The following is a 16,692-nucleotide window of genomic DNA, read 5'->3' as shown; positions in this document are numbered from 1 at the left end:
ATGCAGAATACCTGGCCCTGTTGTAACGTGCAGGGTGGGGGCAGGAAATAATGTCTGTGGCAACACTAGCAACTTCTGTCATTTCTAAGCCATACGCACTGCTAGGCTTCCCTACCCCATCTGGGCTGTGAGGAGCAGGATGGGGTCATCAGAGACAGCAGCCTCCCGCTCACCTGTGTAGGACAACAGGCTTCTCCACAGGGTGGCCCAGGAGCTCTTGGATACTGTCCCACTGCAAAAGGGATGGGGGTGGCAAGAGCTTAGCAGAGACCTAACCATGCCTGTGACCAGTGGCTGGCCCATAGGATGTGGGCCCCAGACTGCTGGTGGGCTCACACCCACTTCATTTTGGGGCTACATCAGGTGGGAAAATATGAGCTCACCTTGCTGTAGGTTGTGCATGTTTCTGTCTGACCATCTGCATTTTCTGAAAAGAAACATAGGGTGGGTTGGTAGCTGGCCCAGCACACCTGTGACCCCAGCCCTAGGCGGAATCCAAACCTGGCCACCCTGTGCATTGGGGTTGGAGTACAGAGGGAAGGCAGATGGGCTATTTCAGAGTTCTTGGATGGAAGAGTGTAGTGAACCAGCAGATGGACAGCAGTCACAAGACTGACCTGGAAGCACCTGGATAATCATGTATAGGAAACTCCCCGTCAGAGACAACCAATCCCCACTCATCAATCCCATGGTCAAAGGAAAAGACCTTTAGAACCTTCAGGAGACTACAGACCAGAACAATACAGCCCCAGAACAAAGAGCCCAACCCAGAGGAGCTGAGGCTAAGGGCAAAGGCTCCATAAACCCAACCACTAGCACTTCTGTTTGGATCACGGTCTCTTCTCATCATGAGAGACTAACTCTCCAAAACACTTTCTTTACTCTGAAGATATTCACTACTTACCTTTCTTTATGGCTAGTGGGATCTTGAACTCACAGCGATGATAACTAGAGAGAGAAGTCAGATAGGTAAAGGCTGGGCCCCATGAGAGGCCTGACCCCCTGTGCATCTCAACCCTGCAACCCAGGAAAAACATAATGAATCTGTCCCCCAAAGCCCTGGCTCTGGGGTCTAAAGACCCTATCATCTTGGATAAGATACCAAGCTCTCTGAACCTATTTCCCTATTTGTAAAATGGGTACAAATGGAGAGATAAAAGGTATTGGACACTGTACCAGGAACAGAACGAACACTCAAGAAATGTTTGCTTCCCATAAAACTAAGAATTTAGGTACAAATTAGTGAGCATTCAAAGCCACAGCTCTCTTTTACTGGGAATTTTTAGTTCAAAGCTCAGTTTTGGAGGGGCAGGTACAGGTATACTCACATGTTAAAATTATAATGCCCAGGGTAATTGGTGTGTAGGACAAACTTCTTCACTTTGTGTGTATTTGCGTCAAAGAGGATATCCTGGGATAGAAAACAAGGATTTCCAAGTAGGGAAAGTTACTGAGGTTGGGAAAAGACATGTCCAACTCAGAGATGGCCACTTCATAATAGAGATGCCTCTGGACAACAGCCTTCTGCCAAACAACAGTCAAGGGAGCAGCTGAGGCAAGCAGCCTTAACTGGACATTTTCAGTAAAGGGGGGGAACCCAATCATCTGTGGGTCTCCCATTCCAAACTTGGTAGCAGCAGGCCAAGCAGGTTTGTGGCCTACAGCTGCCACTGCTTGGGAACTCAAACCTATCATGGAGATCTTGCCTAACAAGCACTCGATTAAAAACTCTTGGCTTAAAGGTCACCAAGAAGATTCAGCGACCACCTGACTTTTCAGAGGCTCAAGGCATCTAATCACTCTGAATGCCATGACCGCAAGACCCTTCTGGCTTCCATTAGGCCCCCTCTGTGAGAATCAGTGACCCTGGGAAATGAAAATCCAGCCTCTGACCAGGACTCAGACTTGGAGTTGATGCTGCCTATCGAACACTCTCTCCTATTCACCACACCCTTCCCAGTTTCACACTCTGACAGCTGTTCAGGCCTGTGACCCCAGATTTCCCTCTGATTCCATTCCTACATTAGCTACATTAAGTCCTATTAGGGCCGGGCCATTTGTTCCATCTTTCTTGTCACTTATCATCACTGGTCCTTGACCTCAAGAGGTTCAGTTTACAAAGCACCATTCTCTCTGCCACTGTCCTACCTCAAGAGTTTATGAGCCTGCTGCCGTGCCCCTACTACCCCTGGCTCCTTTGGTCTTTATCCACATAGGCAGACCCAGTATCTCCTCTCTAACTCTCCAGAATCTACCCTTTCTTTGCTGTTTCAGGAACTCAGGCCCTAGAAGGCTCAAAGGTTAGAAGAATCAAGGTCCAGGCCAACCCTGCCCTAAGAGATGTATCCTGCTAGGGCAGGGTTTACACAACTTCTCTCACACACATCCCATCTACTAGCAGGACTGTCAGCACTGACAGTGGCCACAAGCTCTGTTCAGCACCCTACATCCAGAACACAGGGCCACAGCAATGCCTCTGGGGTGATCCCCTGCAAACACATAAGCACACCCCTACTTTTTAGTCTCCCTATTTTGTGACTCCAGAAGAGGGTCCTGTGTTCTACAAACAGGCAGATCCCAAAATAGGTTAATTGGGATGACTCCCACAGCCGCCACCTTTGCAGCACGCTTCCCTCAATAAAGAAGCCAAGACATACCAGGGAGCCTGTGTTTCTAAGCAATCTTGGTGGCAGGGAAGGCCCACTTTGGGGTACGAATGCAAGGCAGCACTGGGCAAAGCCAGCTGGGGCTAGTTTTCCTGCTGCCAGGCATGGTTACGAGCTCCACGTGTACACAAAGGTATGCCCAGGTGCATGGTCCACCACCACAGAAATCCAACATTTCTCTCAGGAATCAGAACTTACCACTCCAAGAGTGAAGTAGTTAAAAAAGTAGTCATTGCACTTGGATGGAACTTGTTTATGAGGGGAAGGAGAATGAATTTTCATCTGTTAGGAAAAAAATAAAATAAAATCCAACCCCTTAATACAGTTCTTGGATTAACTGCAAGTCTACAAATTGTGCTTTGTGTGTAACATTAAGCTATCAGGTGAGCAAGAGTGTCAGAGTCCCTGCTGCTAGTGCTGAATAACACTGAGCTTTGGTTGACTACAGACTAAGCCCTGGTATCCAAGAAAAGGCAGGACAATCTGATCAACAGGATCAGACAAGAGCTTTCAATTTAATTCTTTGTCAACTGTAATAGAACAGGTTCTATGGAAAAATAACAATTTATATTTACTTGATATTAAGTTAATATTGATTAAAAAAGAAAAGTGGTGGGGCGCCTGGGTGGCGCAGTCGGCTAAGCGTCCGACTTCAGCCAGGTCACGATCTCGCGGTCCGTGAGTTCGAGCCCCGCGTCGGGCTCTGGGCTGATGGCTCAGAACCTGGAGCCTGTTTCCGATTCTGTTTCTTCTTCTCTCTCTGCCCCTCCCCTGTTCATGCTCTCTCTCTGTCCCAAAAATAAATAAATGTTGAAAAAAAAAAAAATTAAAAAAAAAAAAGTGGAGCTGGCTCAGTCAGTAGGTAGAGCATGTAACTCTTGACATTGGGGTTGCAAGTTAGAGCCCCATGTTGGGAGTAGTGTGTACTTAAAAAAAGAGAGAGACTGCCTTTTTGACTTTATAAACACATTTCCCCTACCTTGTCTTCTGACTTATAGAAGACCTTGTGTGGAGAGCCAAGCATGCTAAGAACATCTTGGCAGGAATCACCAAAATACACTGAACGTTCGAATACCCGCATCTTGGCATCTGCTAATAGGCCAGGTCCACAACCTGCAGAGGAGAAGGGGGAGGTGGTCAGGTTCCCAGCCAGGGCCTGAGATGCTGCAGCCTAAGGCCCAGGGGCTCCCCGAGAGGCCACTTGCTGCATGCTGCATTATTAGCTCTGGCTGAGGGGCAAGACTGCATATAAGCAGAAATACCAAGTCATACAGCTTGTGATGTTATGAGAGATCACCATCTACTTGAAATAATCCCAGAGACTCATTCAATCCCACAAAAGTGATGTGGAGCTCTGGAAACTTTATTCAGTCACCAAATATTTACTTATTAACTACGATGGGATAGACACTTTGTTAGATATTGAGGAAACGTGCTGGGCAAAACAAGTGCAGTCTCTGTCCTTATTGGACAGATCCCACACCACACAACATATTGCTGTACAATAAACAGCAGCATAGGTGCTATGGAAGTATAGAATGAGGTTCTATCTCTTGCCACTTTCTAGGTCCTGACAAGATACAAGAATTTATGTTAAGAGGGGCTTCTCAATGGTAACCTCCAACCAGAGACTGGACCTAAAGAAAAAAAGCACTCTATAAAAAAGCCAAGAGTGAAACATCCATTAACTCATCCCTAATTCTACAAACACTGATAGACCCACTAACACTCAAAAACGAAAACCAGAGAAGTGGGAGGATAAGAAAACCCGATTTGCCACGAGTTTCTTCTTTGGGAAGAATCTTTAAACCCTGACTCTAATACATTTCAGAAACAGTTCCAGTTAAACACACACATAGCAGCAGCTGTGGAATAGCAATAGACACTCCTAACAGGAAGATTTTCCCCATTCTGTGGATGGAAAGACAAAGTATATTCTGTCTCCTCTACCGGGGGAAAAAAAAAAAAAGGTGGGGGAGGTACCTGGGTGGCTCAGTTGGTTAAGCTTCTGACTCTTGATCTTGGCTCAGGTTATGATTTCCCTGTTCATGGGACTGAGCCCTGTGTTGGGCTTGGCGCTGACATCACAGAGCCTGCTTGGGATTCTCTCCCTCTCTGCCCCTACCCTGCTCATGTTCTTTTTCTCAAAATAAACTTTTTTTTTTCTTTTGTAAAAGGCAAGAACCTGAGGAAGACTGAATTTCCTGGTCCATGATAACCACCATCACCTTACTCTGCACAGAACTTTATAATTGACAAGGCTCTTTATAATAATCCATTTGTTATATAGGGAAGACTTCAGGAATCCACAATCTGAAATAAGTTGGTACCGAGTTCTTCAACTAATCCAAGAATCTTCAGTCACAGCACATATACAATGAGTGGCAAATAAGGTTGTGTTTAAATTAACTAGGTCCTGGGAAAACCATAGTCCACATTAACCTCGGTCTATATATCTTGCAGTTTTGGCAATCCTGGCTGACCACCGAAAGTCCTATACTGTAAGCCCAAAGTCCCCAGGTACACTTGTGAATATGCAGATGGGGCTACTAGGAAGGCACTCTTCACAGGTGAGTCTTCTCTCTTGTCTCACTCTACCTGAAGCCTACCCAGGTAAAAGTACCCTTAGTTTTAGGAGCCTATTTTAGCTTCGGATTCCCTGGAGTGAATCTTCCTGTAAATTATTGTGAGGACCAAGATAGATGGAATTGTCTTCTTATCTTAAAAACATCACTGTACCTGCACTCCACAGGAAACATGTGAGAAATGGGTTGGCTGAGACAAGTTACGCTTGCCAAAGGAAACTCTCAACGAGTACTAGATTGGACAGTAACTTGGGTGAGTCCCTGACTTAAAGTGTCTCCCCAACTCATCCGGCAAGCAGTGAGATGTGACTGCTGGGAGTGTGCTATACAAGGTGGAAGTCAGAACTGGAGAGCCCCCGCTCCCAACAGACTCCTGCTGTCACTTGGGATAACTGTGCCATCCTTGACTACCTCAGTGTTTCAAGGAGTGATCCTTCTGACAAGAAAGACCCTAGATTGACCTTGTTGCTATATCTCAATTCTCTCAAACAGTATAGCTCAAGTGCAACATTAGTTTTCTGCTTGGCTAGAAAACCACACTTTTAGAAATTTCTAACCTGGAGGTGGGGAACTATCTAACTGCTCAGGGGAGTGACTTCAGAATTCATACACCAGATTCTTCATAGTTAAGAACTAGTGCCTTAGAAACTAATGCAAGACCCCAATTTATGAACAAACATAGCTCCTATGCTGGCACCCAGGCCAAAGGCACGGAGGCAAACTCGACATAGGAGATCCCCGTACTACTAATACAAAGCATGACCCAAGGTCCAAAGTAGCTGAGATTGGCCATGCCACACAAGGAAATCACAAATGAGACATGGATCCTAGAGAGACCAGCCATTGAAGACAGCAGCTCTTTTTTTGTTCATAGTCAGCAAAACTCTCAGTGGATGTGGCCAAACCAGAATTCAAGAAGTCCCTTCTGCCAGCCTCCTGAGAACTGGGCATAAGGGGTAGAAAAGGGCAGAACACTCCAATATCGAAGCTCATAACATGCATCTCTAGTAAACAGCCTGGGAACAACTGAAAATCTACATAAGCACACAGAAGGCTATATACATGCTAGGAGAAGCAATGCTACTGTTACTTATTAAGATTTACTAATGACAAAACTGTGTCTTGTCCTTTTTCATTAAATTTAAATGAAAGCTTTAACCATAAGCATCTACATTATCTTGTACCAACTACCTCTAAGCATGTGGGATTTTAGACCGTCTCAACATGAATATAATCCACCACCCCAAGGCCAGTAACTGACCTGCAGCAAGTAGCCGAAGTCGTAAACCTGAGGGTCCAGTTCCATCTCGAAGAACATCTACACTCTCAGCATACACATTGCCAAGGAAACAGCTCAGGGGCATCACGGGAGCCCTGGAGGCAGGCACAGAATAAGCAGAGGCTTCACCCTCCCTCCCAGAGCCCATGGCCCATGAAGTTTGTGCTCCCCAAACGCACTTGGTATCCTGTAGGCTGTTTCCACTGTAGATGTACATTCGTTTCACAGTTGCTCCGTGGGGTATCTGGAGAGAAGCTAGACCATGGGCAAAATTGGGCTGCAAACACAGGACAAAAGTTTTACTGAGAGCCCACTGCAGGCCATATGGCCCAGGCTCTGGCATTTCTCCAGCACTCATGGTCTTCAAGAACTGGCCAGGTCAAAGCTAAACAACAGTTAAACCTGGCTCCAGGTCAATAAACTCACCCCATCCATTCAAGTTCATCTTTCATTTTACTCAGTTTTTCTTTCCTTCATCAAGAAAAACATGCAGGAATGCTTCCTTTAATAAAATGTAAGCCTTACAAACATCTATCATTTCACGACCCTAAGGATGCTGCTACCTAAGGATGAATGAAACATTTTGCTAAAAGCAATAAATAACTGAAAATCCAGAATGAATTATCTCAAACTCTAGGTTACTGAAAAAAACACAGTGATTTAGTTTTAAAGCAAGGCAAACTGGATTTATCTCTGAAAATCCTCACTCTGCAGTGGGAAGTGCCCTCCCCCTGGGAATGCTGGCTCAGGCTTTGTTCTTGCTATCAGTCCTATCCATGTTGGCCCCTAAAGACCTCAGAGATGAGGAAACCAAAGAAAGCGTACCTATCCAACCTCCCCAGTGGCACTGTCTGCTGGGCCCATATCACCTGGGTACTGGGTGACAAAAACCGTGGGAAGGGAAGGGCTAACCTCGTACTTGGGAGCCTCAGTCCACGAGTCTAACTGAAAAGAGAAAGACAGTCCTCTGAAGTTGAGGTGGAAGAGCTGCTCAGCGGAGTTGTACACTGTAAGAGTGGGGAGGAGAAAACGACATGGTTGAATGGTACCAGAGATGAGAATACAAACTAGCCTGGTAACACCTTCCTTGTGCCTGATTCTTGAACTGACTTACTAGGGTGAAAACAAGAGGGAGAAGCTTTCCCTCACACCCAAGTATCAACCCACAAATTCTACCAGAACCTGGCTTCCTGTAGGAAGGGGCACTAGGGCTGGGATGGTGCCACTTGCCAGGCTTATCATTATAGGCTGTGACAGAGGAAACAGATAGACTTGGCTTACCTCCAGGATGGGTCGCACCAAAAGACTGGTCAATCTGCTCAATGGTGGGAGCTATGGCCTGAGAGTTAAAATGCACTCCACTGAAAAACAAAGATGCTTTTCAGGTCACTGAAGATGGTGGCTGGAAGAGTTATTCTTAAAACACAGGCAGGTGAGCCTACAAGTATGTCAAAACACAAGTTTAATTAAAGAACTTTTTTTTTTTAATGTTTATTTTTGAGAGAGAGAGAGAGACAGAGCATGAATGGGGGAGGGTCAGAGAGAGACAGAGACACAGAATCCAAAACAGGCACAGGCTCCAGGCTCTGAGCTGTCAGCACAGAGCCCGACGCGGGGCTTGAACCCACAGACCACGAGATCATGACCTGAGACGAAGTCGGACGCTCAACTGACTGAGCCACCCAGGCGCCCCTAATTAAAGAACTTTTAAGTGAAGGATAATTAATGGGGTCAGAATAAATCAAGTCTCCTGAGACTGACATATTGAATTGATCCTCTAGGGCCTCCCAAGACACGTGTGGTCACCAGGCACAATTTAGAAAGAAATAAATTCAGTCTCAGCCCTATGGCATTTGGACTTGGATAAAGAGGGGCCCCAGGAAGAGAGAGTATGAATGTGTTTTCTCAGGATGCCTATTAGCAGTTTGGCTTGAAAAGGAACTTTCTTAAAAAGGGATGAACATCTTAAGAGAACAGTGTATAACCTAAGCAAAGCAGCTTGCTTTCTTACTAGGCAGAAGAACCAGCCAGCACCCATGGACTAGGTGAACAGGTAGGTTGGGGGTGAGGGGCAGATCCCATGCAAAGAGGAAAAACCCAAGGGGCAGGGGCTTGGGAATGAAGAGCAACACATGATTTCAGATGATGAGCATGTAAGGAGAATGCTTAAAGGTTAATTTAAAAATTAGTACAATTCATGGAACACCTCTCTTTTTAACCAGGCATGGTGACAAGTGCTTTGCCAGCAGTATCTCATGTCAGCTTCCTAACCTAGTAGCCACGTACTGGCTTCATTTCTCTGATGGAAAAACAAGCCTAGAGAGGTTAAGTGACTTGCCCAAGGTCACAGAGGTAACAGAATGATGAACACAGGGCAGTCTAACCCAGAACCTCATGATTTTACCCACCGCTAATTCTTGTTATTTATTTAATTTTACCTACCACCTTTAAAAAAAAACAAGTATGAGGTGGTATCTCACTGTAGTTTTTTTTTTTTTTCTTAATATAATTTATTGTCAAATTGGCTTGCATACAACACCCAGGGCTCATCCCAACAAGTGCCCTCCTCAATGCCTATCACCCATTTCCCCCTCTCCCCAACCCCCACATCCACCCTCAGTTTGTTCTCTTTATTTGAGAGTCTCTTGTGGTTTGCCTCCCTCCCTCTGTTTGTAACTATTTTTTCCCCTTCCTTTCTCCCTCGGACTTCTGTTAACTTTCTCAAGATCCACATATGAGTGAAAACATATGATATCTGTTCTTCTCTGACTTATTTCACTCAGCATAATCCCCTCCAGTTCCATCCACGTTACTACAAATGGCATGATTTCATTCTTTCTCATTGCCAAGTAGTATTCCATTGTATACATAAACGACATCTCTTTTATCTAGTCATCAGTCGATGGACATTTAGGCTCTTTCCATAATTTGGCTATTGTTCAAAGCACTGCTATAAACATTGGGGTACATATGCCCCTATGCATCAGCACTCCTGTATCCCTTGGGTAGTGCTATTGCTGGGTCAAAGGTACCTACCACTAACTCTTAAGAGGGAAAAGACAAAGAAAGGCTCCAACAAAACTAAAAGACAAAAAGAAATCTGCAAGGGGCCAGTACTATTACACATTTGCTTTATCCACTTCTCTATTGGCAAATGCTGCTTGGGCCAGCCCCAGGAATTGGACCCTTTCATGCCCTCACAAAGGGAAAGGGAAGCCCGTTAAGGAAGCTTACTAAACGGAGTATTCTAGATGGTAGCACAGCACCTTGCCATAAAGGGTGCTCAAATATTAGTTCATGATATAGGCCACCCCCATTTTCATTCTAAGAAGTAGATTTTGGGGCGCCTGGGTGGCTCAGTCGGTTGGGCATCCGGCTTCGGCTCAGGTCATGATCTTGTGGTAACGAGTTCGAGTCCTGCGTCAGGCTCTGTGCTGACCGCCTGGAGCCTGTTTCAGATTCTGTGTCTCCCTCTCTCTGACCCTCCCCCCGTTCATGCTCTGTTTCTCTCTGTCTGAAAAATAAATAAACATTAAAAAAAAAAAAAACTTTTAAAAAAGAAGTAGATTTTGGCCCCCAAATAGAGGTCCCTTTGGCATTCCCTTTAGCATAGAGGCTTTGGGGTCAGACCTATTTGGGTAGGGCAGCTATGACCCAGAAGACAGTCACATCACCACCTCTAAGCTGAGGTCCTGCTTTGCTGTAAGGATTAAATGAACTGACATATATGAGAAGTGTTTTACACAGAGCATGTTCTTAACAACACTTCCTTCTCTTCCTTGGGAAGCTAAGTAGGTTTGGAGGCTGCCTGAGGAAATCATGGTACCAGGTTGTAATCCTGGAACTGCTAGGAATGAGAATTCTTTATTAACTTAATGAGGGTAATAAAGTCCATTTGTACCAATCCTGTGACATAGAGCAACAGGGGAGAAAACTTACCAATATTTTAACTTTACTTTAGTCAAGTCATATACTTCAATCACCTAAAAGAAAAAAAATCAAATTTTAAGCATTGGTAATGCTCTGCAGTTGAAAGAGATGGATTAAAAAGACATTTATAGGGGTGTCTGAGAGGCTCAGTCAGTTGAGTGTCCGACCCTGGATTTTGGCTCAGGTCACAATCCTGGGGTCGTGGGACTGAGTCCCTCATCGGGCTCTGTGCTCGATGTGGAGCCTACTTGAGATTCACTCTCTCTATCCTCCTCTGCCCCTCTCCCCAACTCATGTACGGTATCTCTCTAAAATAAAATTAAAAAAAAAAATAAATAAAAAAAAAGAAAGAAAAGACACTTATAGTGGGACACCTGGCTGGCTCAGTTGATAGAATACACAACTCTTGATCTCGGGGTTGTGAGCTCTAGCTACTCATTGGGTGTAAAGATTACTTAAAAATAAAATCTTAATAAAAAAGACATTTATAGAATAGTGAAGAAAAAAAATCTATCACTAGCCAAAATTCTCCTGAAGCACTGCATATTACATTTTATTCTCATTTTAAATCTGGAGGAAAAACTGATACCACACACACAGCATAACCTCTCCTTTCCCTTCATCCAGATTGTTGAACAGATGCCCATGGAGGCTGTGGGTCAAAGATCCTTTATCTAATCTACTGCTGGGTCATATAGAAGACTGTACATACAGAACAGTGGAAACCTCCACAGAAACAAATTCACATAGTATAAAGGTTAAAACTATAGACAAAACCTTGGATACTGAGCCCCCTTCCTGCTATTGCACACTTTGCTGCATTAAAAAGACCCCAGACCCAGTCACTTTCAAAATCAGCTTTAAAATACTGTGGTTTACAAAACAAAAAAGATGGGGGGAGGTCTATCCTGCTAGAAAACAAGTCATATTAGTTTAGGACAAGTGTGACAATATTCAAATATGTATACATATCTCTATTGAAGGGTACCTGGAGAACATCAGTGCCTTTGTGTAGTTTCAAGGGGTTTAGCCTTTAATTAAATGCCAAGAACTCAGGGCAAAGACAAAGGTATTGTAAAACACTCAGCTACTAGTGGTGCCAAATAATGAGCACTATGGAGTCTTCTATGCAAGAAACATGGCTGGCCAAGGCCTGAAGAACCAGCTACTACCCTCCAGTTGGGAGTTCTGGCCCTTATTGTAGAGGAACAAGCAGAGCTGGTTCAGTGTCTGTTTGCCCTGACAATATGGGCCTCATCCTAGAAGGAGCTGTGGGGCCCTGCATGCAGAAGCATCTGGAACTACCAAAGAAAATGAGACATATTAGTTTACTCTTGGCCAGACCTTATCTCTAACTTTGTTTAGTGGTCATAACACTGAACCACAAGTTGGGCACCTCTGAATTATAATGCAGCTCTTCTAATCCTACTTGCTAAGAGTAACTCCCTCTGCTGGGCAGACACAGCACTTCAATCAACTCTTTCCTATACTATTTGTGTATGCCATTCACCAGTACCACACTAAGTTAAGCCCTTTTTAAGGTCTGGCTCATTAGTTTGCACAGGAAAGGTACTCAAAACATCAGACAAGTCTGACTGTTATGAAGTCAGCTAAGGGCAATGTGAAACTAGAAAACATGAAAGGAGGTGTCAAGAGAGGTCATTAAAGGAAGAACAGGGGAACAGCTGTGATTCATAATAAGATACTCAGTGTCCCTTCAGAAAGCTCCGGCATGGCAGTATATCATGCCAAACTGGTATATCATTTCACCAAGGCCAGGGCCCCATGCTGGCAGAGAGCCTCACCCTTTAGCCAGAAGCCTTGCTTGTATAGCAGGAACAGGCACTCTGCCTCCCTTATTGCCACCCCTAAAGCTGGCCAATGACCACCCAAGGGCTTCCCACCACTCACCCTGTGGCGGTGGGCCTTCAGGATGTTCCTTCTGTGTCGCTGTCACCCACCTGCCAATAACCCCGACCAACATTTATGGGTGTTTCAACCCTGCCTGCCTAATGGGAAAACAATGGACCAGAGTTAACCACAGGGCATATGTAGGATGGCACTTGTGGCAAGAGACCCAGAGTACCAACCATCTTGGAGTCCTTCATGTCACCAGGAGAATCAACAAGCAGATCTGGCCCATGGAGCTTGCTGGGCCACAGGGACAAGAAGCTGCGGAAGTCTGAACTTCATGATTTACCACCCACTGGGCTGGAAAAGACCTTGATTTCCCCAGAGGAGAAGCCATGGCAGCAGCCAAGATAGGAAAGGAAAAGACAGGTAGCTGTGAAGGTTGAAATTTGTGAAGCCTCATTCTGTAGAGCTTTCTCATAGGCAGGGAGTGAGGGGATGAGGAAACTGCAGGAGACAGCATCAGGGAAAAGTGGATTCTTTTTATTTTTTTATGTTTCTTTATTTATTTTGAGAAAGAGTGCACAAGAAGGAGAGGGCAGAGAGAGAGAGAGGGAGAGAGAGAGAATGCCAAGCAGGCTCCGCGCTGCCAGGAAAGAACCCGACGCAGGGCTCGAAGTCATGTAAGACCATGACCTGAGCTGAAATCAAGAGTCAGATGCTTAACCAACTGAGACACCCAGGCACCCTGAGAAGAGTATTCTTAAGTGCTTGGATGGAGGGGCAGGCACATGGGTCAGGTCAAACCTGATGCTGACCAAGGGCACCTGAGAATCACTTCCTCAGTTTCCAGAGGCTCCAGCAGGGTCCCAGCCCCTCCTCTTCATAGGGACCCCACAGAAAGCACAAGAGAAGGTTCTAATTACTTCCTTTCTCATTCAAATTGTACTTCTCATTCTTCACATTTCTCCAGAGTGTGCTCACACAATTTTCTTCAGCTTTTATCACATTTATTTCCCATATACATCAACAGAAGCTAAGTCATTTCTACTCCCAGGGGCTATCACACACTGGTAATTCAGGGTTAAAAGCTTGGCAGACCACTCATCCTCTGTCCTTCCTTTGTCTCAATGGGAAACAGTACAGCTCACAGGCTTGTTAAGTTGGGAAATGCACGGGAAGCATTCAGCGATGCGCCTAATCTGTACCAAGTACTCACTTAATATTTGATACTGTCCTCATCATGCTGTGATTCTATGATGGGCTGCCTAGCCATCCCCTTTTGCTGTCCATGTAGGTTATTTCCAGCTTTTCATTACTATGAAAAGCCCTGCTATACGTATCTGTCAACATTACCTTCCTTATAATCTTCTGGGGTTATGTCTCCTAAAGTGGACTTACCTAGCTAAAACAAATAACTCTTTGTAAAGGTGTTTCCAGATTAATTTTCCCTGATTTGTAATGAAGCCACACTGATGACCATTCTCTCCCTTTTCCCACTGTGAAACTTCTGGTCAGTGAAGACAGGATGACTGAGTCCACAAGGAGAGGCAAGGTAACTATGGGGCTAAGAATGTTCACATTTGCTTTTGAAAAACCATCATAAATGAAGAATTCCCATTCTGTGTGCAGATTCCTTTTCCATGTTCTATCTTGTCTTCTTAGGAGCTCACTTGTGATGGGATGATGAGAACTAGGAAGTACCCCCCAAGTCTTTTGGAAAGGCTACTCCATAACCTAACCAGGATAAGCACTCTGGTATGCCAATGCCCAGAGCCACATTCAACCTTGTGACTCTGAGGCATGAGTCTGGTGTCACATGACTAATCTGTGAAGCCCAGGCATTTGTAAATAGTGTATTAAAAACATCCTGGAGTGAAACAGGTGTTAGTAAATTGCACTTGAACTTAAGACAACCCTATACACCATCAAGTTGTTTGTTTACATATCCTCAATGGGGTTAAAGAATCAATTCATCACTGGTGGTGTTAAGCTGTAAATTCCAGCATTTTAGGAAGAACAGTTGTGTTTTTCACCTTCCAAGTCATATTGCTTGACCTAAGAATGAAGTAAAGCAAGATACAAAGACCTGACTAAAGTCTTTTGATCCTATTCTGCAGTTAGGCCCCATTTTTAGTACACCTGTTAAGATCTGGGATAATCTGTGCCAATAGTTAGCTCTTCTCTTGCTTTCCTTAAGTTGAATGACTTAGAATCCCCCTCCCCATAGTATTCCCCAAAGCTTTTAACACTCTTTCCCCTCCACCTCTGCAGCCTATGATTGGAGTCCCTCCCAGCCACTTTCCAACCACCCCACCCCAAGCTTCCCTCTTTTTAGAGGAACAGGCACAGCTTCCAGTCCCCAGTACTGTGGTACACCAAATCACAGGAGTCTACCCCCACTTATGAGTTTCAGAAACATCTCACAATAGCACGTAGTAATCAGCCTGACATGAAACTTTAGTTGTCATTCACAGTTACCTTAAGCCTCTGATTGAAAGCATCAAACAGCAGTTTGATCCCGTCCTGAGTCAGGTTAAGGATGAGGTCATGGCTTAGAGGAGACTGCAAAACAAAAATAAAACACTCAACAACTTACTCAACAGCACCTACCAAAAACTCACAAGTCTAAATGCAATGCACAGAGAATATGTAAGTGCAGACAGCCCCTCCCTGGCCCAACTAACAAACTGTTGTGTGAATGCAGTGTCTGCTACTTCCAGCCTGAAGCTGCTGCTTCCTAACACTGGCTGAAAAGAGACTCCTTCTTCTAGGCTTTGAGAAATAATACCTGGGGGAAAGGGCCAAAATTATTTGAGTATGTAAGCCATTTTCTTTTGAGGGTCAGGGTCCACATCTACAGCATGGGTTTCCCTGTCAAACCTAGAGAGCAGTCAATGAGGAACGCAGGCCATGTAAAAAGGTCTAGTCAGGACCCAAACTTGGCAGGTAATGTTCAATGCATGTCAGCTGAACCTATGTCCATTTGTTCCCAAGGTTGTCTGTACCATCTACAGAAAACATATCTTATACTTTGACTGCTTCAGGCCATATTCCAGGACAAAGAAATACTTTGTGATGTTTATGTATGAGATGATACTCTTATTCCTTCCTTCCTTCCCCTCACCATCCCATATCACATGTGCTTCTTTCTGGAAAGCCCAAATCTAAGATCTAAGGAGTTGTATTTCTACATTTGCCCCTTCTAAGTCCTGGGGGGAAGGGAGCAGCAGCACAAAGCAGTGAACAGAGCCGGGCTTGGGTACGGGTGAGCTGGTGACCTTAACTGACTCTCAAAACTTCTCTGAGCTGTAGTTTCTTCATGGGAATACCATCATCTCTTCCCTCTAGGGTTGTTGTGGGAACGGAGATAGTAGGTCTAGATAGTAAGGTAGAAGGCACCAAGCATAGCACTGAGCATACAACACTGTTTCGTCACATCTGTCTCACTTGCCTGCTTCTGTTCCAGTGCAATCAATTCAAGGACTCGACATCTGAAGACACTCCACAGCCCTAAACCAAGCTGCCTCGCAGAAGAAAAACACCAACATCCAAAACCCTGCCACTCCTTGAAACTGGCACAAAGCTCTCAAATGTTTAGAGAAGTTTCTTTATAGAGCCTCCCAAGGCAGGCACAGTGAATCAAAGAAGTGTGGCTGTCAGAGACAGAACTGTAGGCTGGAAGGCCAGGTGCCATTGGTGTGGGCCTCAATGGAAAAATTCTCTCCAGAGCCTTCTGGGATTAGCTAAGACTATCTCCTCCCTCCTACCCCACTGATCTTCACAAGGTAGCAGGCCTAGGAGGTACCACCATGCCTGGCAAACACTAGAAGAAAGAATGTTGTAATTTTCCAGTAGGTCTGTATGAATGTCTAAAACCATCAGGTCTCAAGCAAGATGATAGAATGATGAACTCTGACCTTAGGTCACTTATTCTCAACCCAGAACACATTTCTAAGAGGGCTATTCCACAGCATTAAGCAGGATGAAGCAACCTTTTAGCATCCTTCAAGATCCTTGTTTGGAGTAGGAACAATGGGAGGATTGGAATTTTCTTACACTCTCCCAAGATCTGATCATTTTTCTCCCGGCACTGTTACAATTCAGGACATAACTAGATAATTTTCAAAAGCAAGTAAATTATGCTCACAATCAATATTTTACTAGTAAATCCTAAGTATCTCTGGAATCAAAATATACATGTACTATATGGTGTGTAAGCAGGCTCTTCCAGTGATCCCAGAATTACACAGTTCTCCATATGAAATAGTTTAGTAAAGCTGTCTACTCCTAGTCATTCATACTTTTCCCTCTAAGAAAGATGGGACCCACTTGATATGCACATTTAACCTCCAAGGTGTGATTTGCTAGAGATAAGAAG

At 44.7% G+C, this 16,692-nt stretch overlaps 1 protein-coding gene across 3 annotated transcripts in view; it reads right to left on the bottom strand.

Moving 5' to 3' along the window:
* Positions 1-16,692, bottom strand: part of PHAF1 (phagosome assembly factor 1) — a 30,555-nt gene that overhangs the window by 2,766 nt on the left and 11,097 nt on the right. For all 3 annotated transcript variants that reach the window (XM_045443093.1, XM_045443094.1, XM_045443095.1), the window contains exons 4-15: positions 14,793-14,876; positions 10,470-10,513; positions 7,812-7,891; positions 7,443-7,537; positions 6,710-6,807; positions 6,513-6,625; positions 3,646-3,779; positions 2,865-2,948; positions 1,329-1,411; positions 905-948; positions 384-427; positions 174-232 (exon numbers count right to left, since the gene is read on the bottom strand). In XM_045443093.1, coding sequence (XP_045299049.1) covers positions 174-232; positions 384-427; positions 905-948; positions 1,329-1,411; positions 2,865-2,948; positions 3,646-3,779; positions 6,513-6,625; positions 6,710-6,807; positions 7,443-7,537; positions 7,812-7,891; positions 10,470-10,513; positions 14,793-14,876 — 962 coding nt within the window. The remainder of the gene's footprint in view (positions 1-173; positions 233-383; positions 428-904; positions 949-1,328; positions 1,412-2,864; positions 2,949-3,645; positions 3,780-6,512; positions 6,626-6,709; positions 6,808-7,442; positions 7,538-7,811; positions 7,892-10,469; positions 10,514-14,792; positions 14,877-16,692) is intronic.

The sequence above is a fragment of the Leopardus geoffroyi genome, chromosome E2 (assembly GCF_018350155.1).
Source record: "Leopardus geoffroyi isolate Oge1 chromosome E2, O.geoffroyi_Oge1_pat1.0, whole genome shotgun sequence".
NCBI classification, from domain to species: Eukaryota; Metazoa; Chordata; class Mammalia; order Carnivora; family Felidae; genus Leopardus; species Leopardus geoffroyi.
This window is presented reverse-complemented; position numbering and strand designations above follow the sequence as displayed.